Below are 23764 nucleotides of genomic sequence, written 5' to 3' on the forward strand. Positions count from 1 at the left end.
CCCGTAGGGCCAGGAAGCGCGGAAGGAACGGCCAGGGGCCATGGACGGGGCCGTGATGGAAGGGCCGCTCTTTCTGCAGAGTCAGCGTTTCGGTACCAAGGTAGTCGGGGGTAGGGGTGCCGAACCTCATCAAAGCTAGCGGTGGGCGATAGGACCCAGGAGGGAGGGGGAGGGCAGGGTGCAAGCGCGGCGCCGGGAGCCGGGAGCCGGGAGCCCTGTGGCGTTCCGGCGAAGTCGCTTTGCACGCTGCGGGGAAGCGTCTGCTGGTCTTGGGGTACGCCCTCTCTGGTCCTGGGGAGACTGAGCGGCAGGCATCCTTCTGGGGAAACTTCGTGCCATTCGGAAAGCCTCACACCCGAAAGAGGCTTCTCCTGGTCCCTCCTTCACCGTCGGGGCCGGGCGGCCGACGCTCGCCGCTGCTTTCCCAGCGTCTCTCGCTTTCTCTCCGCAGAGGTGGAGGAAGACCTGGGCCGTGCTCTACCCCGCCAGCCCCCACGGCGTAGCGCGCCTCGAGTTCTTTGACCACAAGGGGTCGAGCTCTGGAGGGGGCCGAGGGGGCTCGCGCCGCCTGGACTGCAAGGTGATCCGTTTGGCCGAGTGTGTGAGCGTGGCGCCCGTGGCGGTGGAGAGCCCGCCTGAGCCTGGCGCCACGGCCTTCCGCCTGGACACTGCACAGCGCTCCCACCTGCTGGCGGCCGACGGGCCGTCCAGCGCCGCCTGGGTGCAAACGCTGTGCCTAAACGCCTTTCCGGTGAGAGGGCCGGGGCTTCCCGCGAGGGGCTGGGGCGAACCGCACTGGACCCCAGAGACGTTGCAGGGTGAGGGTAGTTACGGCCACAGAGGAGCTGGGCTGGCTTAGACCCCGCGAACCGCGTTGAGAGAATGATTTGAGTCTTCAATACTCTCTTTCTCTTTTCCCCAGAAAGGCAACTGGGCTCTGGCGCCTGCAGGGAACTCACCCAAGCTTTCTGCCCTGGAGATGCTGGAGAACTCGCTGTATAGCCCCACCTGGGAAGGTAGCCGCTTGAGAAGCTGGGCAGGGATGAGGGGTGGAAAGGAAGGGTGCCCCTGGAAAGGGGCTGATTAGAGGATCCAGGGGCCTATGGGGAAATAGGAAGTTCCTCACCTGTCTTCCAGGTGAGGGCTGGGACAACCCCCACCCCCACCAGTCTAATTGTGTATTCCTTCCAGGATCCCAGTTACCCCACCGCTGGTCAGGTGCCAGTCTAATTGTGTATTCCTTCCAGGATCCCAGTTCTGGGTAACCGTGCAGAGGACTGAAGCTGCTGAGCGCTGTGGCCTACACGGCTCCTATGTGCTGAGGGTGGAGGCTGAGAGGTTGACTCTCCTGACTATGGGAGCGCAGAATCAGATACTGGAACCACTCCTTTCCTGGCCCTATCCTCTGTTGCGTCGCTATGGCAGGGACAAGGTGTGGAATTGCAGTGTGTGGTGGTGGTGGTGGCGGGGGAGCTGCCAGGAAGGGCTGCCTTCCTGGGTCATAGGCTTTGGACCTGGTGGGGCAGGGCAGGAAGGTGGGAAGCTCTGCCCTCAGGATAACCCATCCGCCTAGCCCAGGAGTCCACCTCCTTCCCCAGCTAGTCTTTTCTTTGTAGAACCCCCAACTAGTTCAACCTTCTGACTTATCTTCCCGGATGGCTCCCAGTAATGTGTTTCTCTTCACACTTTCTTAGGTCATGTTCTCTTTTGAGGCAGGCCGCCGCTGCCCCTCCGGCCCCGGAACTTTCACCTTCCAGACGGCACAGGGAAATGACATCTTTCAGGCAGTTGAGACTGCAATCCATCTGCAGAAGGCCCAGGGCAAGGCTGGTCAGGGGCAGGATGTTCTCAGAGCTGATTCTCGGGAAGAAGTGTCAGAGGGGAAGCTGGCTTCCCTACCTGCCGCCCAGGAGCACCCTGGCAGCCCTCCAGCCCTGTATGCTGAACCCTTAGACTCCCTGCGCATTCTTCCAGGTCCTTCCCAGGATTCTCTATATTCAGACCCCCTGGACAGCACCTCTGCTCAGGCAGGGGGAGGGGTACAGTTAAAGAAATCTCTCTACTGGGACACGTATGAGCATGTGCAGCAGCAGTTACTGAAGGCCAAGCTAACGGACACCAAAGAGGACCCCATCTATGATGAACCTGAGGGTCTTGCCCCAGCCGCTCTCCGGGGCCTTTATGATCTGCCTCAGGAGCCCAAGGATGCATGGTGGTGCCAGGCTCGGGTGAAGGAGGAGGGCTATGAACTCCCCTACAACCCTGCCACTGATGACTATGCAGTGCCACCCCCTCGGAGCACAAAGCCTCTCCCAGCTCCCAAGCCCCAGGGCCTGGCTTTCCCTGAACCTGGTACTGTAACTGGCGGTGGCAGCAAAGGCCACAGCTCAGACACTGCCCTGTATAGCCAGGTCCAAAAGAGCAGGACCTCAGGGAGCTGGGACTGTGGGCTCTCTAAAGAAGAGACTGACAGGACTGGGGTCAAGTCAGAGGGCTCCACATGAGAAGTAGGGCAAGGCTGGGGTTGCTGATAAGAGGACCGTGGGGGGAGGTGGCACTGGGGATCAAGGAAACCTGTTAGAACCAGTGGGAACCAGAGGGCTGGAGGGGCCGGTACGAAGCTAGGGAACCAGATGGATCAGGGGAGTCAAGGGAAGGATGATCAATACCCAAAAGTCCTGAAGGTGGGACAGATGGCAGGGCTCAGGGATGGGCCTTGGGGAGGCCAGCATCCCTAAGTCATCCCTCCAAAAGGAACAGCTGCTGGACCAGGTCTATGGAAAGGGTGCTTCGTTGGAGTAGGTACACTTGGAGGGGCCTGCATGGCGGCTGTAGAGAAATGCTGGACTGTGCCTGGATTCTTTCCCCTGCGTTGTTATTTGCCAGAGATTTATTTTTTAAAGTTTTATTCTCATTAAAGTCAGTTTGGGTTTAAGAGGTCTGTGTGTGTGCATAGTCACAGAGGGGATACAGAGGCAGGGTGTGCTAGGTGGGTGTGGAGGGGATCAGGAGGAGAATCAGGAATGTGTTGGGAGCTACGGAAGGAGGAAGGGGTCCCACTGAGGAGAGCCGAGCAGAGTGGCATTTCAGAGCCTGGGTAGTCCATTTGGCCCCTCTGGGCTTGACCCTATCTGTGTGACCCTGGGAGAGTTGTATAACATCTGCAACCTTCAGTTTCCTTTGCTGCCCTTTTGTAAACTGGGAAAACTTAATAACATGCTCTACCTCACAGGGTTGTTTGCATGAAAAGAGTTAAATTTCTTAAGTACTTCGTGCAATTTGCAGCATAGACTAAGCATTTTCTAAATGGTAGTTATTCTGTGGATCGTAAGGGCCGATAGGAAAGTAGAGAGGCAGGCATGAGGAGAGGTAATAGAAAGGGAATAAGTCTTTTTCACACCACCCTCTATTCTGTTCTGAGCCATATGACCTCCCCTCCCCCCCATGTATCCCCCTCTCTTTTGCATGTAGGTACTGAGCACCAACCACTTTTCTGTTTGGAGCTGGAAGAGAACTAGCATGGTGGGTATAGTGGGAGGGGCACTGGCTTTGGAATCGGGCTTGGATTTCAATCTTATTTGTTTATCATGAGCTCTGAAAACCTCATCCTTGTCTCCGGAGCTCCAGTTTCCTGAAGGTAACCTGACCTCATCCACTTGCTTACACAGAGCTACAAGGATAAAATGCTCCTAACAACGGTGTTGGCTTACCCGGTGTTTAATATTCATCTGCGTTAACAGTATCAAATGACCCCAAAGAAAACTTGCTTAGAGAAGGGAGAGGCTGGGGTGTGTAGCTTCCCAGGCCGAGGACGGAGGAGGGAAAGGCTCTTTCTCGGTCACTGGAGCTCACAGGGGCTCAGGTGGATGGAAGGCAAGTTTGACTGCAGAATGCCATCGTATGAGCCTTGGCGTGGATGTGGCTGGGCAGGGCAGCCAGACCCAGGCTCTGGTGACTTAAGGCTCTGAAGGAAACTCCTCCACTTCCTCCTCCTCTCTGGAAGGCTGGAAGAAGGCTTCTGAGGAGGCTTTGCTGGTGGCTCGCATCTTGGGGGCCCTGCTGGGGGCTGGGGTTATAGGCAAGGGGGCCACCGTGGCTCGGACTCGATTCATCTGCAACTGCCCAGCCTGAAAAGAAAGCAGAGCCGTTTCTGACCAGACAGAGTTCTTGATCTTATCCTATTCCCTGCTGGGTCTCCTGTCTAAACTCCTTCACTTGTCTCATCCCTGGAGTGACAGTCTCAAGGCTCAGGGCAGTAGAGTCCCCTGGCCTCTCACCTCCACTGGCTGAGTGTCTCTCCTCTGTGACCTTGCCCACCAGCTGACCTGTGGGCTCTGCTCCCACCTCTAGATTGACTATAGTCTGGAAACATCTTTCTCTAGTAACTTCAGCTAAGGCAAAGCAGGATTTTTTTTTTTTTTTTCCCCTAAAGGCTCTGTTACTGAGAAACTAGAAAAAAGGGCAAAAGGAAGCCCAAATATTATAAAATATGGATTTCATAAAAATAACTCTCTAATTTCAATTACTCTTCTCTTTAGCCCTTGTCACTAGAGCCCTGTCTCCAAGCTACTAACCTGATCAGCACCCCGCCACCCTGCCACCCTTTGCTCCTCTGTAAAATTAATGTAACACTTACCTTGCTGGGGTGCTGTGAGGATTAAATGAGAAAAATATGTGTGAAAACCCTTGTCACATAACCTGGCAAATAACTGGTGCTCAGTAAATGCTAATTTCTCTTCTTTGGGGCATTTCTTTCCCACCTTCCCTTCAGCCTTTTCTTTGGTTGTAGTTCCAGTGCAGCCAGTTTGCTTAGTGGCACAATGGTCTGTGAAACGACTAATGAGTTATCACAAACACTACAGTTAAGATACCTGAATGTTATCATACGTCAGTGTTCATTCCCAGTCTCCCCCCCACCCCGCCCCCCAACACACACACTGCGAATGGCTGGTAATTTCCTTTGTCTCGGATAAAGGGCTGCTCTTTTTCTTTCTTCCTTGTTGGCTTGGTTCTCCCTTCCACCAGGGGAGATCTAGGGAAGAGGGCTACTCCCTGGGATTGAGGGGAATTGGGAACAGAGGAGGAGGGGTCTCTTGGATTCTGGGCATAAAGGGGAGTGAGGGGAATAAGGAGAGAAGCCATACCTTTCTCAGGGCCCGATTCTCCCAGGTTGGGTGGAGTCGGCCCTGAGGCTTGGCAAAGGTGCTGCTCAGGTGTGAGTACAGGTGGCTCCAAATCTGCAAGGGGTTGTAGATGGGCTCCAGCTCTAGGCCGTCCAACACACTCTGAGGAAGAGAGGAGGAGCCTTACCTGGGGAGCTTGAATTTACAGAACACAAGATGTCAGGCAGAGCCCTTTGAGTGTGAGAGGCTGAAGGAGGTGTGAAGACTCAGGGCATCTCTGAAGGCTGTGAAATAGACCAGTGTCCCACTGGGTGTTCTGGCCACCCCCGCCCCAGGTCTGAGTGCTTGTGAGGTAAGTGTCAGGCACAGGTACAAAGCAGGAGCAAAACTGAGTGTTTAGGGACACTGAATACTCTGGACCAGAGAAGTATGTCATAGGGTCTGGGTGCTGTGAGGGTTACAAGGGATCCAGTGTGCATGGCTGTGAGGGAGAGTGTGTCCTCATCTTGGGGCTGTTCACAGTCTATGAGGCGAGTACACTGAGTTCTCAGCCTGCCTGTGAGGTGAGTGTAACCAGAGGACACGCGAGCACAGCATTCCTGAGCAGTCGGGTTTTCCGGCCACAATATCCTGTGCCAGGAACCATTGGCCCTGAAGTGAGACGCGGAGCACAGCCACTTGTGCCCACCTCTCTCTTCATCCCCTTGGCCGCCAAGTGGAGAGCACAATCCCAGGCTCTGTCCTCTCTGCACGTAAGCCAGCGATCCAGCAGCAATGTGGTTTCACTTCTCCCTGCCCAGAGCCCCACTCCTGCCCTCAGCCTGGGGAGGCTGCAGAGGAAATCCAGAAATCCAGATCCACGAAAGAGGAGGAGGAGAAAATGGCCTTCAGAGCTGTTCCCACCTTTGCACTGCAGTCTTATTTTGAAGCTCTGCCTATTCTGGGCCCCTACATTGTCTACTTTTTCTTCTTTCCCTCAACAGACAGAAGTAGATGCACACACACAGGTACACACACATGCACATGCATAATGCAGAGAAAGATCTGTGGGAACATGCCATCACTGCTAACTTCCTCCTGCCCCACCTCAGTTCCTACCCTGTTTTTTCTCTGGCCTTCTCACCACACCCTTGGGACCACTTCTCCCTTGGCTCTCTGTCCTTCCCCTCACTGGCTCATTCCTCTCCCTCATCCCTTTCTCTGACTCCCTTCCCTCCTCTTCCCTCTATCTGTCCCAGGAGATCTGGGCTCCACTTGCCTCCACAGTCTTCAGGCTGTCATCAGGCAGGTCCTCAGGCAGTAGAGAGAAGGAGTTGGGCAGCATCAGTTCTCGTGTGGCCACTGCCTTCACTAGCAGAGTTGGGGAGCGCGATGGCACAATCACATAGAAGGTGCTAGCGGGCTCTCTCAGGCTGTGTCCTTGGCTCGGGGCCTCTCCTTTGGCCAACAGCAGCCATTCTCTTTTCTGAAACAAGGACATGCATAAACACTGGTTCATCTTCAGTCTTCAGCACGTTCTTAAGATCAATCCCAACCAAGGTTTCCCGAGTTCCTCTGGGGGATGTCAGAGAGGGCTGAGCCATTTCCCCCTTGCCCTGAAAGGGAGGGACTTCCTACCTGAATCACCAGTGCCCTAGGGACTGCTCTTTCTCCCTGTTTGGGGACATACACAGAAAGGTTGACAGAGATAACTTAAGAGATGCCCTATAACCTGAAGTAGCTATTCACACCAGAGGGGACTAATGAATCACTCAACGGTAAATATAGAGTTTTGAGAATTATAATTCTTAAAAACAGAGTTTTGAAAAAAAGACTTGTGTGGGGTGTTGTGAAAATTCAGGCCTTATTTTGAGATTGATAAAGTCTGGTTGTGTTGTAGGACTGGGGTAGAGAGGGCTGATTGGGGAACCCCTGGAATGCCCAGAGAGGGTTTACGCAAAGGTGGTCAAAGCCACCTGTGCAAGTAGAAGAAGAGCGAAGAGCAAGGAGATGAAAACTTTGGTACGACAAGGTGGGGTGGGGGAATAGGCTTTTGAGATCAACTTAGCCAGTCATAGGACAAAAAGAAGGGTCAGAATTCTGGACATGGTGACTCTGTGAGTGAAGAGTACTATAGAATAGAATGGTGACACTTTGCTATGTGCCATGGAGATCAGAGGTTAGCACGTGGTAAGGAGAAGAGACAAGTAGACATATAGGCAGATTTTCTAGGTATATTCTTTGAAACTAGGCATAGAAATGAGGCAATTTCAAGGAAAACTACAAAACTCCAGGAAATATGGAGTCAGAACTGTTACAATTATCTGTAAATTTGTCCTCTTGCTTGAGGTGATCATTAATTACAATTGATACAGACATAACAGTCTCCCTGCTACGTAAGAGGAAAGACAGCACACTAGCTCTACCCACTCTAACTTATAAAAAGTTGGAAGAAGTAATAGAATAGGAAAGGCAAAAAGGAGAAAAAAAAGATATTTAAGGGAATAGAGGAATATCAGTGTCTTGTGGAAGACAAGTGGAAAGTGACACAATGTAGCAGAAAAACCTGCTGCAGCATTAGAGTTATACCCCAAGGGGATGTGCTGAGGTGGAGGGGGTGGGGGAAGGTTCTGGACACTTTAAAGCAGTGTTATCAGTCTATGCAGCACAGAACTCTGGGAGGTCTGGAAGGCTGGGCAGGTGGTAGGTACCTTCATAAGTTCACACTTGTCAACATTTCCCTTATATCTGTGTTGTCTTCCTGAACAACAGACCCAAATGTGATGGAAAGTCTACCTGATGGTTCTCAAATCCATCAAATTGGAAATAGATGATATAGAAACTCTTGTGTACGTGTGTGTGGGGAAAATTTGCCCCTGCTCTGAGGACATGGTCCCTTTAAGCCTCAAAGGGATAGGAAGGAACTTGTAGGGCACTCCATTTCAGTTGTTTCAAGTAACTTCTGATGTGGCTCAGACTTTGGATTATTATTATTTTAATCTATTTTTTTATTCTGGTTCACGCATTTGTTTGTGAATTTGTTTATTTATTAAGAACCTATTGAGTGTCTATTATGTCTTGAGCACTGGGTGTAGGTATATAGAAATTCATTAGACATGTGCACTGCCTAAGGAGGCTTGTAAACTAATGTTTATCTCGAACTTAGGATGACCAATTGTTCTGGTTTGCTCATTTTTAGCACTGAAAGTTCCGTGTTCCAGAAAACCTCTTAGTCCTGGGCAAACTGGGGTGGTTCATCACCCTTCTAAGACTCCTTGGAGAATGGAGTATCTTGCCACTGCGGCAAGTCAGTGGAGGCGAAAACTATGGCAATATGACATTTTTTTGTGCTTCAGTGTTATGGAACAAATTCACATCTGCTACATGGTGGAGTTATTAAGAAATTTTGAAAGTTGTACACAGAAAATTATGACCTCTAGAACGTGAGTCTATTGATTTTGAGACAATAGCTAAGATTGTGTTAGAGAACTGGGGTACAGAAATGAATGAGGGCTCTCCAAAGTAACTCCTGATATGAGGACTAGCAGAAGACTGGGAAAAGATTGAGTTGAAAAGATTTTACAGAATGCTTTAAAACTTTTGGCTTCTTTACAGGATGGTTGGCAGAAGGTTCTGGGAGGAAGAGAGAGAAATGCATCCTTATTAGAGTTTGATAAAGATATTAATTTATCTGCAATTTCAGGAGTATTCTGAGAAAGTGAGAGATAGGGAAGTTGAACTTTAAGGCCCTTATTTTGGACTCTGAATTTCTCACCTCTTTGGGGACTCGAAGTCCAGGACTCAAGCTTGAAATGTTACCCAAGTCATGGGTTTATCTGCTGGCACAGGCAGTTGTAGCTGTGATGGAAATGATTAACTACTGTAGCAGGTATCTGAGGCTAAGAAAAAGTAGTGGCATGGTGCTGTCTTATGGGGTGTCCCAGAAGACTGGACTTTGGGGTCCTCAAATTGAACAATGCTTAATGACTGTAGATGACTGCTGAGTACTTAGAATATGCTTTTCCTAATTCTAAAGAAAAGAGCATGAGTTAGATGCTGAATTTACCAGAAGGCAGGTGAAAAGCTGTCTATTTATGTTGTGGTTAGGGACTTTGCTATAGAAGGTGCCAGGGAACTTAGATTTTTTTGGAGATGAAGACTGCTTCTGTTTGGAACAGGTGTGTATAGGAACAGAGTTGAATGGCATGCCATACTCCAAGCTCAGCCTGACTAAAGTCACCCTCTCTGACCCGCCCTAACTTCTAATTACTAAGGTTATGAGGAAGGTGTGGCAGCCACTGTTGGTTGACTGGCCACAGCTCCCCAACCCCCTTCTCTTCTCCTTTCTCTTTGCCTGTTTTTCAGATTTTCAGCGATTGGTCTAGGGGTGATTTGTGACCTAGATTTAAATAATGAAACATAAACAGAAATTGCTGAGTGGAGTTTCCGGAAAAGATTTGTAATATGCTGGCAAGCTTTTTATCTCTGCACCCTACCCCTTCGTTCCCTATTGGACAGGACTAAGTCTTAAGTTGCAACAGCCATCTTGTGACCATGAGACAATAGGCATAAGGAAGAAATACACCAGCTATGGTTGCTGCAGTGGAAAAATGGAAAGAGCCTGGGTCTTTGATGGTATCATTGATCAACTGCACCAGCTTATAATTGTCTGTCCCTGCACTTCTTGTTACATGAAAAAAACAACTTCTTCATTAGTCAAGTTAGAGTTGGATTGGTTATCTGTTAGTTGCAGCCAAATGGATCCTTTATAAATACCAAAGAGAAGAAAGAGGATGTGGTCACTCACTTCTGGGTATCTGAGGAAAGAGGAGTAGAAAGGACAGTTTTAATGGTATTGACATAGGCCTTCCCAAAAGGGCAGGTAGGAATTTATTATAGCAGGTAAAAGCTCTAATCTCACCAAACCAGAGCTCCCTTGGTCTACCCTCAGTATGATGGTCTGGGACCAAATTCAATGATTAAAGAAACACTGACCAACTCCTGAGCAAGAGTGTTTCTGAGGCAGCCATTGAAGTGCAGAGAAGGGCAGAGCACTCACATTGCTTTGCTTGTGGGAAGAGACATATTTCATTGTCCTAATACATCCAGGAAGAGAAATCACAGCTAGTTATAGAAAAACTATGCATACTTGGGTTTTTTTTTTGTTTGTTTGTTTTTTAAATCTGAAAAGGCATCAGGAGGAAATTAGGTTAATTTGGCATTATTTGCTTATTCTCTCACTCCAGAAGGCAGGACCAAGAGAAGCAGAAAATGAAGCTGCAATGTCCATTGCTCTGCTACTCTCACACTGGCTTCCATAAAGGAGACCAGGGGAAGATGGTAAAAGACATTTAAAACTCCTAAACAGCGGATTATACAGTCTGCTCAAATAAACATGGAACATTCTCCAGGATAGACCATATGACAGGCCATAAATCAAGGTACAATAAAATTAAAAAGATTAAAATCATCTAAAGTATCTTCTTTGATCACAGTGGAATGAAATTAGAAATCAATAACAAAAAGAAATTTGGGAAATTCATGAATATGTGAAAATTAAATAATATATTCCTAAATAATCGATAGTTCAAAAAAGCAATCACCAGAGAAATTAGAAAATAATTTGAGATGAGTGAAAATTAAAACAAAACATACTAAAAACTTATAAAATACAGCTAAAGCACTGCATAGAGGGAAATTTATAGCTGAAAACTCTTCGATTAAAATAAAAAGATTTCAAATCAATAAATGAAACTTCCACTGTAAGAACCTAGAAAAAGGAGACCAAACTAAACTTAAAGCAAGCATGAAGAAGGAAATAAAAAAATTCTAGAGTAGAAAGAAATGAAATAGAGAATAGAAAAGTAATAGAGAAAATCAATGTAAACAAAAGTCCGTTCTTTGAAAAGATCAACAAAATTGACAAACATTTAACTAGACTGATCAAGGAAAAAAGAGAAAAATATCCAAGTTACGAAAATAAATAATAAATAATAAATGAGGGGGTATCACTACTGACCTTACAGAAATTAAAAGGATTTTAAGGGAATATTATAAACAATTATATGCCAAAAAGTGAGATAACCTAGATGAAATGGACATATTCCTAGAAAGACACAAAGTGCTGAGACTGACTCAAGAAGAAATAGAAAACATGAATAAATCTGTGTCATGGGTCCCCAAGACCACTCCCAGATTCAGCAGTTCACTAAGAGAACTCACAGGACAGAGCGTATAGTAGTACTCTTGGATTTATTACAGCAAAAGGATACGAAGCCAAATCAGCAAAGAGAAAAGGCTCATGGGCAAAGACCAGAGGAAGCCAGGTGCAAGCTTCCAAGAGTCTTCTACCAATGGAGTTGCACAGGATGTGCCTAATTCTTCCAGCACTGAATTGTGACAATATGTGTAAAATGCTGTTCACCAGGAGAAGTCGTTAGAGACTCAGTGCTCAACATTTTTATTGGGGGCTGGTCACATAGGCAGCCTGTACCTAGCGCATACCAAAATTCTAGACTCCTAGAAGAAAGGCAGGTGTTCAGCATAAACCATATATTTTTGCACAGTTTAGGCAGAGTGTGCCACTCTTATTATTTAAGAAATGGTGGGAATACTCCCCAAATCCAACTTCCCAGATGCCAGCCAAGGGTCAATCTTACAAGTAGGACTTTCTAAGGATAACTAACTGGAGTCTCAGGCCTGCTATATTAACTTTTTTTTGTACAACCTAATACAAGTAAAGAAAATAATTAGTAATTAGGAAATTTTTCACAAAGAAAAGCCAAAACCCAGATGACTTCACCGGGAATTCTGCCAAATCTTTTAAGAAATAACATTAACCCTTCACAAATTCTTCCAAAAAAATAGAAAATGAAGTAACACTTCCTAAATCATTCTATGAGGCCAATATTACCCTGATACTAAAACCAGATAAAGATATCACAAGAAAAGAAAATTACAGACCAATAACCCTTATGAAGAGATGCAAAAATACTCAACATAGTAGCCAACTAAATTCAGCAACATAGAAAAAGATTATACTCCACAACCAAGTGGGATTTATCCTATGAATGCAAGGTTGGTTTAATATTCAAAAATCAAACAACATAATATACCATGTTAATAGAATAAAGGCCAAAAACTACATAATCATCTCAATAAATTCAGAAAAAGCATTTGATAAAATACAAAACCCTTTCATGATGATAACATTTAACAAAACTAGGATTAGAACAAAGGCTTCTACAAAAACCCACAGCTAATATCACAGGTAGTGGTAAAAGACTGGATACTTTACCCTGAAGATCAGGAACAAGACAAATATGTCCGCTTTTGCCGCTTGTAGTCAACAATGTATTGAAGGTGTATTGAAGACCAAAGGGCCATTTCCCACATTCTGAATTGTTAGCCTCCTGAGATTCTGAGGGAGGTGAGAGGCACTCATAGAGATATGAGTGTGTCAACATCCTGGCCCTTGGAGACTAATATTTTCTAAATTTGACTGAAGAAAATACAGTAATGTGATATTTCTCAAATTAGAGAGCTAAGGTGCAATTTATACTGATTCTGAGTGCTGCGAAGGTCAAGATAGATGTGGCAACAGGTATATGGGTGGGGAAGGGGCAAAAAGGATGAGTTGGGGCAGGCTGTAGCTAGAATGGGGGTTGTAGGAAAAACTTCATAGTGAAGGTATTTAAGCAAAATCTGGGAAAAAATGAGTAGATATTTGTCAGGTGGACAGAGGCAAGGGGAAGGGAGCAGATGAAAAAAGGTGGAGGTGTGAAATCATTTGCCATATTTGGGAATCATTTACTAATTTATTAGTGCGGCCAGAGTGGACAATGGAAGGAGCATGGTGAAAGATGAAGCAAGAGAAATAGGCAAGGCTGGGTCACGAGAAGCCTACCGATCCCATGCTAGCCTGCTATCCTAGCACCTGTTTTCCTGCAGGCTCTAAACTCTAACCTCATTCTGACCATTTTTGTTTTTTAAAAATGGCTCCTGACCTGCCATCACCTCACTCTCGGCTTGGATTCCTGCTCTTGACTCTTTGCCTAACATAACCAAGGACTTTCCATTTCCCCACCCATTTACAGCCCAACCAGGTCGTTGCCTGTGTACTTAGCCTCTTGCTGGACACGTCCTGGTTTGAATCCTGTCACTTCTGTGGCCAATTAGGGCAGACATGGCCAGTAAAGCTCTGGAATGTGTCTCCAGAGACTGACACTGTAAGTAGGAAACTGAAAGGCCTAGGTGGTATTTTCATTTCTTTTTCTAGTTCACACAGACATGACTTTGTAAGAGAAATGAGGATGTGGAAAGTGAGTCACTAGCTACATAACTGGGACTACATAGCAGGTTTTGGTAATTGAAACGATCTTTTCCTGGTGATGAATCAATTCATCTCATAAATACTTGGAAAAAATTAATTTTATTTATATATATTTATTTATTCCCTACCACATTCCAGAAAACAGTTATGCCAGTTTTGAAAAATGCAACAGTACAAAAAGATAAATTAAACAAGGGGATTGGGCAAAGGAAAAATAATGGTAGGACAATAATAGAGCCAAGATTAAATAAGCTCATAAAAATGCAAACCACTCACTTTAGTCAGAAGGGAGCCACACAGCTTTTCCTAATGTAAAGCGTGGGAGACACTATCTTGTGGATCCTTACTGAGTAGTGAATGTGTTTCAGAGCACTTCTGCAATCGATATGATAATGAATTTCACATGGCTATAGAGTGGTTAAGAGTTTGGGTCCTGGAGTCAACCTTTCTGGGTTCAGTCCTGGCTCTACCATTTACTAGCTGTGTAATCTTAGGAAAGTACTTAACATCTCTGGGCCTCAATTTCACAACTGCAAAATAGGAATAATGATTTCTACCTCATAGGATGGTTATGGAGATAATATAAATTAATGTTTGTGAAGTGTTTGGAACTGTTTCAGGCACATATTCAGCACCATGAAGTGTTAAATTTAAAAAATTAACAATTATTAGGTAACATTAAATTTTGTTAGATTAAAGATAATTTAATAATTTTTAGCTATAATCTATAAAAGCTCTGACAAATGAAGTCAAAACACATGGCTCTCTTGTGGTCTGGAGTAAAATTTATGGGAATGGATGGATGGCACATATCTTCAGGAAGGGCTTGGACATGAGGTTTTTGAGACCCTTGCCTATCTGATGAAAGGGTATTCTTCTGAGGAAAAGGAAGTAAAATACTCCAATAAAACAAAATAATCTATAAGTAGGACAGAAAAATACAACATTCAATTTTCAAGTAAAAAAATCAGGGAATGAAATAACACTTAAGACTGTAGTTGACTAAATTTTAGGGTATTTGTAAAATGTAATTTGAAGTTACACAACATTTATAGTTGATGAGGCCTGGTGAGCTGGCACTAATGACTAGAATTTAATTATGGCAGTATGGACTTTGTTCAGAAGAATTGCTCTAAAAGGAGTGGAGGAAGAGACAGTGTTGAATGAATTGAACTCTGCTTATACCTGTAAGGAAACCCAGGCACCTGATAATGAGAACATGGTGGATCCACCAACCATGGTATAAGCAGAGTTCAATTCATTCAACACTGTCTCTTCCTCCACTCCTTTTAGGCTGAGGGTAAACCTGAAAATGTATTATGAGTTGCCTAGCCAGATAAGGAATGCAAAGGAGAGATAAGTGAACATTTAATAAGCATCTACTTCTGCATCTGAGTAGGCTGGAGTGGCCAGTGACAGACTGGTTCTCTTGCCTGGAACAACTAGAAAAGCTGGACGATATACAGAATCTATTTATCTGAAGATAGTGAAGAGGTGCTGTCACAATGAAAATGAAAGGCAGCTAAGTCTCTGGAGAGGGAAGACGCCAGAGAGATGAAGGAATTACTGCAACTGCTTTTACCATGAGGGCATATGTTGATTCTGAGTCGGAGAGAGTCGGGATGGGGGCTGAGAATCTAGAATTTGCACCTGCTGAGGCATCTGCAAGGGAACAGAGAAACCAGCAAGTCTTTTGGTGGAGACTTGGCAGGGTTGGGATGGGTGCTCAAACCAATTTCTCGCTTAGCACATTTGCCAGATACTAGGGCAAAGACACCCAAAAGAGAAAGCCTCTAGAAGGAGAACACTGTAGCAGACTTGGGGTAGAGGAATTAGAGTTGGGATTTTTCAGGGGAGGGGACACAAACAATACACCAGGTTGGCAGTGGAAAATCCCGGAGGGTCAGGAGCATATTAGGGGTAGATGGAGCCTTAGCAGCACTGCAGCTCAGTCTTGACTCAGCATAGCTCCTGACTGGAGTGAGATGATCTGCCACTACTCTGTCTGCTTAGTGTAGGGCAGGATGAATCTTCTCTAGAGGAAGCCAGCACCAACTGGAGCCTCTACAATTTATGTAGACATGATGAGCATCTTTCATTATAATATTACCAGGTACACCAAAAGAAAAGACCACATGTCTGAAAACCACAAGAAAAAGGGACAATAGAAACAAAGCCACAGGTGATCCAGGTATTGGTGTTAGCAGATCAGAATCTTAAAATAATTATGATTAGTATTAGTTCAAGAAAATAAGTGAAAATATGGAGAATTTCTCTAGAGAATTATCATAAAAAAGAAACAAATGGAAATTGTAGAATTACTAACCAACCACTACATGCAAATTGTATGCCAAACATATGCTAGGTTCTTTATATACTCAACATTACTTAATCATCTTAAAAACCATAGGAAGTATATTTTATTGTCTCTACAGATGACAGGGATGAGAGTTACTCATATGTGTCTGTCATGCACCTTCTCCCTTGTTTTCCTTCTCCCTGACTTCACTTCTACTCATGAAAGGAGAAGCCTTGTAAGTTCTATCCTGGAAGTTTTAAATAGGTAGAGAGACAGGACCTGAGAAGGGAGGGGACTATGTCAAAGAGACTGTCAATCTGCAGAGTGTTTATCTGGCTGAGAAAGGGAGAAAGAAGATAGAGGAACAGGGACTGGGGCTGCAGATAGTGTTTTAGTGTGTGTGTGTGTGTGTGTGTGTGTGTGTGTGTGTGTGTGAGAGAGAGAGAGAGAGAGAGAGAGAGAGAGAGAGAGAGAGAAAGGGTCTTGGAGTAGCTCCAGGTTAGACATAATTGAGGAGTAGAAGAAGAAAATTTGAGAAATGTCATTATAAGTTATGAATTATTTCCTTTTTGCAAATAATTCAAAAAATAAATTCTTTGAAAGCACAAATAAAGTAATTTTAAAATTACTTTTTGGTCTCTGGACAGTGCTTCTTTATTTATGATATAAGCAGAGACTACACCACATGGGGCCACTAGTGAAGAGATTATTGCAATATTAAAGGTAAGAGGTAGAAAGCGCCTGAGCTAGAATAGTGATAAATAATGATGGAGAGAGATACCTGCAAATACCAGTAGATGCTACGGGGACAGAACAGGCAAGGCTAAAGTCACTGGGTGCTGGCACCATGGAGAAACATGTGATAGTCAAGGAATACTTCGAGATGAGAAGAGGGAGAGCTTGGAGGTAGGGAAGCTAGGTGGAAGTTTACTGAGGAAGTCTTGGTGTGAACAAGCAGTGGGGATGGGAAAGAAAGGACATTTATAATCCATGTTATGAGAGGTTAACTCATATGACTTAATGATGAGGTGGGCGTAAAGGGTGAGAAGGCTGAAAGTGACTGAGGTTTCAAGCCTGGGTGAGTAGGCAACGGCGGTGCTACTATTAACAGAAAGACAGAAGTTAGAGTGAGAAGTTAGCTGGAGAGGAAACATCACAAATGAGAACAGAAGGCAAGAGTTACATGGGGAGCTGACAATATCTGATTTTAAAAGAGCGTATGAGAAAGGTGTAAGAAAGAATACAAAACCAACGATGGAGTTAAAGAAGTGCTAAGAATTTGCACAAACAGGATCAGGAAGGTTAAAATTCTAAGTAAGTCTTGTCACATAGCAGGCACTCGAAACACACATGTTGTTAAATGAATGAACTGAGGCCTGTGAGAAATTCTCTCTGTAACATACTGCCTTTCAGGCGTTTTGCTGCTTGGAGAAGGTGTCATGTGAAAAGCAAGAAGGAAGAGCCATTTAAACATTATCTTGCTTTTCTCTTTTCCAGAAAAGGAGAGTGGTCTTTAACCGGGATGAGGCAGAACAAACAGAGTGGAGAGAATAGTAATGTAAGATGAGAGAGGAGCTCTTACAAGTACCCAGTCACTTTAAGTGAATTTACATCCAGTGAAGGACAGAAGTATGGGGTGTTCAGGGAAGGGAGAATTAGCCTCAGTGTCGTAGTCTGTATTTATCTGGCTATATCCAAAGGAGGGAATTTAGCAAGAAGTTAAAAGCATTGGCTTTGCAGTCCACAGAACTAGATTCAAATTCTGACTCAGCCACTTTGGTAGCTGTGTGACCTTCGATAAGTCACTTAATCTCTCAGACTTCACTCTTCCCCATCTGTAAAAACGAGATTAAGAATCCCTATTCTCACAGCGTTATTGTGAAGATTAAATGAGGTAGAGTATGCAAAGCACTTGGTTAAGTGACTAGCACTTAGTGAGATGTATGTGCTGGTTTATATATCTTTGCTTCCTTTACCAATTGTTTTCTTGGGCTACATTTCCAGCAATGGAATTAAAGTGTTGAAGGATCACTTTCCAGAACATGCACACTCCCTCTAGCAGTGCATTATAATACCAACGTCTGTTTAAAATACCAGGAACTAGAAGAATGTGTATTAAAGCCACTTGAGAAAAATTTCTCCTCAGTGATGTACCACCTCTGAGATCCTGAGGAACTGGGTGGAGTAAATAGTAAACTAAGCTGTTGGGCTCTAACAGTCAGAAATATCTGTTGTCTCTGCTGTGCAAAGACAGCAGAGTGCTCTTCAAATAGGAAACAGGAACTCAGTGGGTGGACCTAAAAGGGACTGTGGGCTTTGAAACAGGAAAAAAAAGAAGCCTGCTTCTGATAGCGAAAGAGATGAATTGCTGTGCTGTCTTGATCACCCATGTTCTGCTAGGTCAAACTTTTATTCTGTATCCACTTAGCAGTTCTACATGTCTTTGGCTTATATTTGCGGTTGTTTTATTTTGCTTTGTAAGTGTTATATTACCGTTTCATGTATGTGATCTCTTAGTTTTTCCATTTCAGGCAATGGCATACACATACTTGTCCAAATCAGAAACCAGGCAGTTATTTGATACTTTTCTCTTCTTCACTCCCTACATCCGATCCGTCACCAATTCCGACACTGTCTCTAAAACATTTCCTTAATTGGTTTACCTTTCTCTTCTTGACTTCCAGCATTTGTGTGCAAGCCACCATCATCTCTTGCCAAGACGACTGTTATGCCCAACTGCCTCAATTTCTTGTTTCCATTCTTGCCTCTGCTGGTTCATTTCCAAATTTTGGCCCAGGTAATCTTATAAAAACTTAGATAGATGATGTCATTTCTCATGATTTCTTTTGGTCCTTAAGCCCAAAGTCCTTACTTTGGCCTACAAAGCTTTGCATAATTTGACCCCTACTCAATTCTCCTCCCCACCTAGTGGCTCTCTCCTCTCACTCTGTTATAAAGGCCTTTTCATTCTCGATTCTTCTCTGAGCTCTTTTCAGCCTTGGGGTTGATGCACATGCCTTTCCCTGTGCTTGGTGGCTAACTCCCATTCACCCGGCAGGCTTCAGTTTAAATGTCACATTCACAGAGAAGTTCTCTGATAGCAGCCTTTTCTTTTCCTTCATAAACTTCTCAGAATTAGAACTATATATGTTTAATTCTGTCTCTTCCATTAGAGAGTAAGTTTCTTGAGGCATTATGTAGATAATGTTTGTTATGTTTCCACTAAATATCTAGGGCTTAGAAGAATGTCTGGCAAAGACTAGGTGCTCTTTATGTAAATGAACCATAATGGCCAGCACGGTGTTAGGAAGAAAATTAGTTTAAAAATATAGTTATTTAAGGACATTTCTCTTTACCATTTAAAGGTAAAAACTCAGGGTATTTAAAGTTTAGTGTCATATAACTGAATTCAGGAATTATTCTTTATAACATGAAACCAACAAAAGCAAGTCATATTTAATCCACATTTCAGAGATTTTCCAGTTTTTTTCCTGTCTTCTTCAGGATTGGAACAGGTTTGGGATCAGGGCAGCATTCAGCTAACTGTTTTTCTGTGGTTGGTATTTTAACACTCTTCCTCTTCCTCACCTGGGGATATGGGTACTCACCAGCAGGCTGTGACACAAAGCATGGAAACGCTGTTGATTTGTCTCTAGCTCATCCCAGTCCAGCTGCCAACAGCTCGTGGGTCTCAGGATAAATGGGAGTCCATATGTGACTGACTCACAGATACCAGTTGATTTTACAGCCCTGGGAAGAGGCAACGGCAGTGAAAGCTCCTTAGTGATATCCAGAACCTTGACCTAGATATACTTAAATTCAGATAAGTCTATGACCCTATTGTGAAATCCCTTAGGTTAGGGCCTATGAATTTATTCATCTAGTCTGGCCAGTACCTAGCAAGGTATCAGGCACATAGCACATTCTCAAAGCCTGTTAATCAATGAATGGAGCAGCCATCATGAAGGCTCATGACTCTAGTAGATATTTCTTCTCCTGAGCTCATTCTATTCCAAGTGACTTCCCTAGTGACACTCCCATAATACCCCTGCTACAGCAATCATATAACACAACAGTATGCTAACCATCTGCATCCCAGTCTTGGCTCTTGTATGGTGAGGTGCTGACAGAAGATGCATCGAAGAAGAGGATGCATCTAAGAAGGTTCCTAGCAGCATCTATGGTCACAAACCCATAAACAAATTTATTCAGAAACCTGTGCATGGGCACTGCCAGAGGAACCGGAAGCAGTAAAGGTGGCCTTTGCCATCACTGCTAATTCTTCCTTGGACTTGGCTTCCCTGGAAGCGGGAATTCTAGTGCTTAGAGAAACGGGAGGGCAGGGGAAGAGCCTTTGTACCACTTGTTCTTTGAAGGTCAGATTTCTGTCCTGATGCCTAAACACAACTGGTATTCAGTAAATATCTACTGAATGGATAAACACCATTCTGTGGATTTTGTTTTTCCCTTCATTTAGAGATGTTTTGGATTTCCAGTCCTCATCCAGACCTCCAAGTGTCCTGCTGCTGCACACATCTCCACCATCCGCTCATTTGTCTCTGCATGCTGAGCAGCCTGGCTGTGCTCAGCCCATACCTGACTCCTGCCTGCCCAACGCTTGGGGATATCCTCTCTCTTTAGGCTTTCTAGCCATAAAACTCATAAGAATAAGTATTTGCATGGATTAGGGAGATTCCCGTGGACCATACTTGATCACCCGGAGCTTATAATGACAGGCCGAGGACTGGGCAGCCATCTGGTAGAGTGTGCTGAAGTCTCCTTTGGGGTCATCCATTCTCAAGGAGCCATCAGCTGTACCAGGGAGTAAGGACGGGCTGAGGAGTCGCTCTTGGAGATCACATTTCAGGCACACTAGGATAAAAATGACACTGGGGGACGGATGTCTGTCACAAGTTACCTCAGGATATGCAATTAAGAGACAACATCTGTCACCAGTTCTACCTCCACCTGGCAAGTAAGAGTTGGGAGGAGGCAGAAGAGTGGAAGAGAAAAGTAAGATTGGTTTGGGAAGGCAGAGCAGATCTGGGACCTACAGTATTGCTCTACACAACAGGTAACATTTTCTGGGTCTGACATGATTTTTACTCGTTTTACTCCTGTGCTGGCTGAGAGATCTGGTTTAGGATCCAGCCTGAGAGGAACATGTGTCCTCTGTGGAAGAGGCAGCTAACACTACAATATGCAGAGGCCTTTTTTACAGAAGGAAATCTTGCCTCTTCTGCTTCCCTGTAGCGGCTTAGCTTTGGCAAGACTATAGGTCAGATGAAGGAAGAGCAGGAAAGCAGAAGTCAGGCAGTCAGCTGATAGCTATTGTTCCTCTGTTGGCTCTTCTAGTGACATTTGGGGGCTGGGGAGGAATAAGTAAGTTCCTGAAACAGTTTACTTCTAAATTCTTCAAAGGAACAAAAGTATAGAACTTTTTGGGCCTTGGAGTATCACTGTGGCACCAGACCACAGTTCTGAGAGGGCTTTGACTAGGTATGAGTTATTTGTCAAGGTATCATACTCTTCTGTATTAAGCTTCTGCTCCAGCAGTTATATTCACATGCCAGAGTGTATGATGTTCTGTTGCACTATGCTTGAATCCTTGATATTACAAAGTTTTTCAATAAAATGTATACTGGGTTTGAATATTATTAACAAGCTTACAAATACGCAAGCGTTGAGTACTTGTGAGAAGGCTAGTAGTTGATGTTAGTGATTTGTGAAATGATTAACTGCAGCATGAGGTACAAACAAAAGTAGAAATAATGTAGAAAAAAATAGGGTGCCAGAACAGATGTCAGGTACAACTGGCCCTCTGGGCTCGGCACTCAGACGTAGAAATTAATTCTGGGTGAGATGGCTCTTGGCCTGGTGTGTCCTAGAGCCCAGCAAGTCAATAGGAAGGACTTTGCCTAAGACTGCAGCTTCCCCTCATTCCTGTGCGCTGGACTTCACTGTAGGTCTTTGGGCTTCAGGACAGGACAGTTGTATTTATCTGGCTAAGGTTCTCAACTCTGGCTGAATTAAAATTCTTCTAGGAAACTTTAAAAAGGTACCGCCGTCTGGGCCCTACCTCACACCAATCAAATCAGGATCTCTGGGGATGAAGCTCAAATGTTCCTCATATGATTCTTATTGTAGCCGGGGCTAAAACTATGGGAACAGTAGTCTCAGCAGACTGTTCCAAAGTTGGGAAAGCTGTTTCAGCTGGGCTCGGGTCTAGAACGAGGTATCCTTTTCACCACCCAGAACCCAGGTGCCGAGGTGGCAAACCTCAAACCCAAGAAATTAGAAAAAACGCCATCTGGAGCTGACTGTGCACTTTGTCCGTCAGACGGAGGCCTCTGAGGGAAGCACCTAGAGAGGGGCCCAGGCAGCTACAGAAGCAGGTGGTGTGCAGTGGAGAACCTTGTAAGGAGTCAAAGTGAACATCTGAGGAGCAGTCCTCAAAAGATTCTATAGGAGGAGCGCTCAGAGTTTTGTTTTGTTTTGTAGTGAGCCACATATACAGAAATCCAAGTGTGTGGCAAGGTGTCGGTGTTTTAACCCATGGATAACTACAGTATGGTCCTTACTATGGTTGCATAAACTCTCGGGTGGCTCATTCCACTGCATGGGAGGCCTGCTTTCCCCAGACCTCATTCCGACTATATTTGAGCACCTGGATTCCAGTGAAGTTCTCCCCAGCAGAAGAGCTGATGAGTCTGGATCTAAGTTCTATCAGAGACCTGTGGACTTCCAAAAAATGGTTGCAGATGGAAATAAACATTCAGGCTCTGATCCTGGTGCTGAAAGCCATGGGAAGAGGGTGGGCAAAACAGAGAAATTCTCAATAGTACCACAGGCAAATGCTGTGCAACAGTGGAAGGAAGGCTGGTTGCAGGAGTTCCTGGCCTTTGAGGGGCCTGCCCTCCTAATAAGAAAAGTGAATCTTTAGGCCCTTCGTTTAGAATTACCTAGCATGAGGCAGGCTGTGTAGTAGGTAAGGGCCCTGGCTCTGGAGGCAGACAGACTAGGTTTGATGAATGTCCTCTGGGCTGAGAGGAGTCAAGTGTACAAAATATAGATTTCTAGTCCTGAGGGTAGGAGTGGGCTCTGGTGTTGCCTGGCTTCAAATTCTGACTCTGTTATTAACTTTCTCTGTGGTGCTGGGAAAATGTTTAATTTTGCTAAGTCTCAGTTTTCTCATCTGTAAAACAGTGATAATATTGTATTTAATTGATTCCAAGATGCATTATTTTCATATACTAACATCTCTATATGCATCTTACAATTGCCACTGACCAGGCACACACTTGTAACCTGTACATAGTACTCTAACTTTAAAAAAGCTCTCTCATAAATAAAAAAAATAATATTTCTAAGTGATAAGAAAGCATTGTGTTATGTTAAATTGGCAGTATTTTTCTTTCTAAGTAATTCTTTCTTACACAGAATATTGGTATATCTTATAATTGATAGCATCTTAGATTCAATGACATTATGGTGACATTACCTGCCTCATGATGTTGTGTGAAGATGAAATAGGATAATGCAAAGGAAAGAGTTAACATAGTGTTTTGGGGAAAAGAGATAAGAAGTGAATTCCAGAGGATAAGACAGGAAACAGTTGATACTATTAGCCTTGGACAAAAGGGGTGGAGAGGAGATCTTGAAAAGAAGATTTTATAGAAGGAAAGAAAGATTAAAATCCAGGTAAGTTGTCAAAGGTATCCCAGGCCCTAGATTGAAATAGGGGGTGGTGGTGGGATAAAGAACTGATGGTTATCTCCAGAAAGAAAGGACCAAAGTGTATCTTCCCCTTTGGGGATGGGAATCTGTACCCATTTTTTTCTCATTGAACTCCCACTCTTAAAAGGGAATACAGGCCTTGGTACTTTTCCTTCAGAGGTGGGCCTTGAGGGATCAGCTTTTCCAAACTCAGTGTGGCTGACTATACTGATGGCCCCATTTGCAGGCCCTGCCACCTGGGTCCTGAGCCAACCTTCAAAGGGAATATGAGACTAGAAATGGCTTTATCTGTGT

General features: G+C 44.7%; 2 protein-coding genes across 4 annotated transcripts in view; one reads left to right on the plus strand and one right to left on the minus strand.

The window, feature by feature from the left end:
• DOK1 (docking protein 1) lies at nt 1-2935 on the plus strand. 3 transcript variants are annotated; one of them, XM_006905222.3, is made up of 5 exons: nt 1-100; nt 452-751; nt 923-1016; nt 1248-1432; nt 1695-2935. In XM_006905222.3, the coding sequence occupies exons 1-5, from the start codon at nt 41-43 to the stop codon at nt 2502-2504; spliced, it is 1449 nt and encodes a 482-aa protein (XP_006905284.1). In that variant the 5' UTR covers nt 1-40; the 3' UTR covers nt 2505-2935. The 3 variants fall into 3 exon arrangements, with proteins under 3 accessions (XP_006905284.1, XP_024905217.1, XP_024905219.1); XM_025049449.1 differs by lacking the exon at nt 1-100 and adding an exon at nt 149-274; XM_025049451.1 differs by lacking the exons at nt 1-100; nt 452-751; nt 923-1016 and adding an exon at nt 1071-1191.
• Nucleotides 2936-3701: 766 nt separating this feature from the next.
• Nucleotides 3702-23764, minus strand: part of M1AP (meiosis 1 associated protein) — a 61155-nt gene continuing 41092 nt past the window's right edge. Inside the window, exons 5-10 of the mRNA XM_006905224.2 lie at nt 20443-20605; nt 19342-19483; nt 6382-6588; nt 5145-5285; nt 4637-4648; nt 3702-4127 (exon numbers count right to left, since the gene is read on the minus strand). Coding sequence (XP_006905286.1) covers nt 3957-4127; nt 4637-4648; nt 5145-5285; nt 6382-6588; nt 19342-19483; nt 20443-20605 — 836 coding nt within the window. The 3' untranslated portion in view covers nt 3702-3956. The remainder of the gene's footprint in view (nt 4128-4636; nt 4649-5144; nt 5286-6381; nt 6589-19341; nt 19484-20442; nt 20606-23764) is intronic.

Source organism: Pteropus alecto, unplaced genomic scaffold (assembly GCF_000325575.1).
Source record: "Pteropus alecto unplaced genomic scaffold, ASM32557v1 scaffold100, whole genome shotgun sequence".
In the NCBI taxonomy this organism is placed as follows: domain Eukaryota; kingdom Metazoa; phylum Chordata; class Mammalia; order Chiroptera; family Pteropodidae; genus Pteropus; species Pteropus alecto.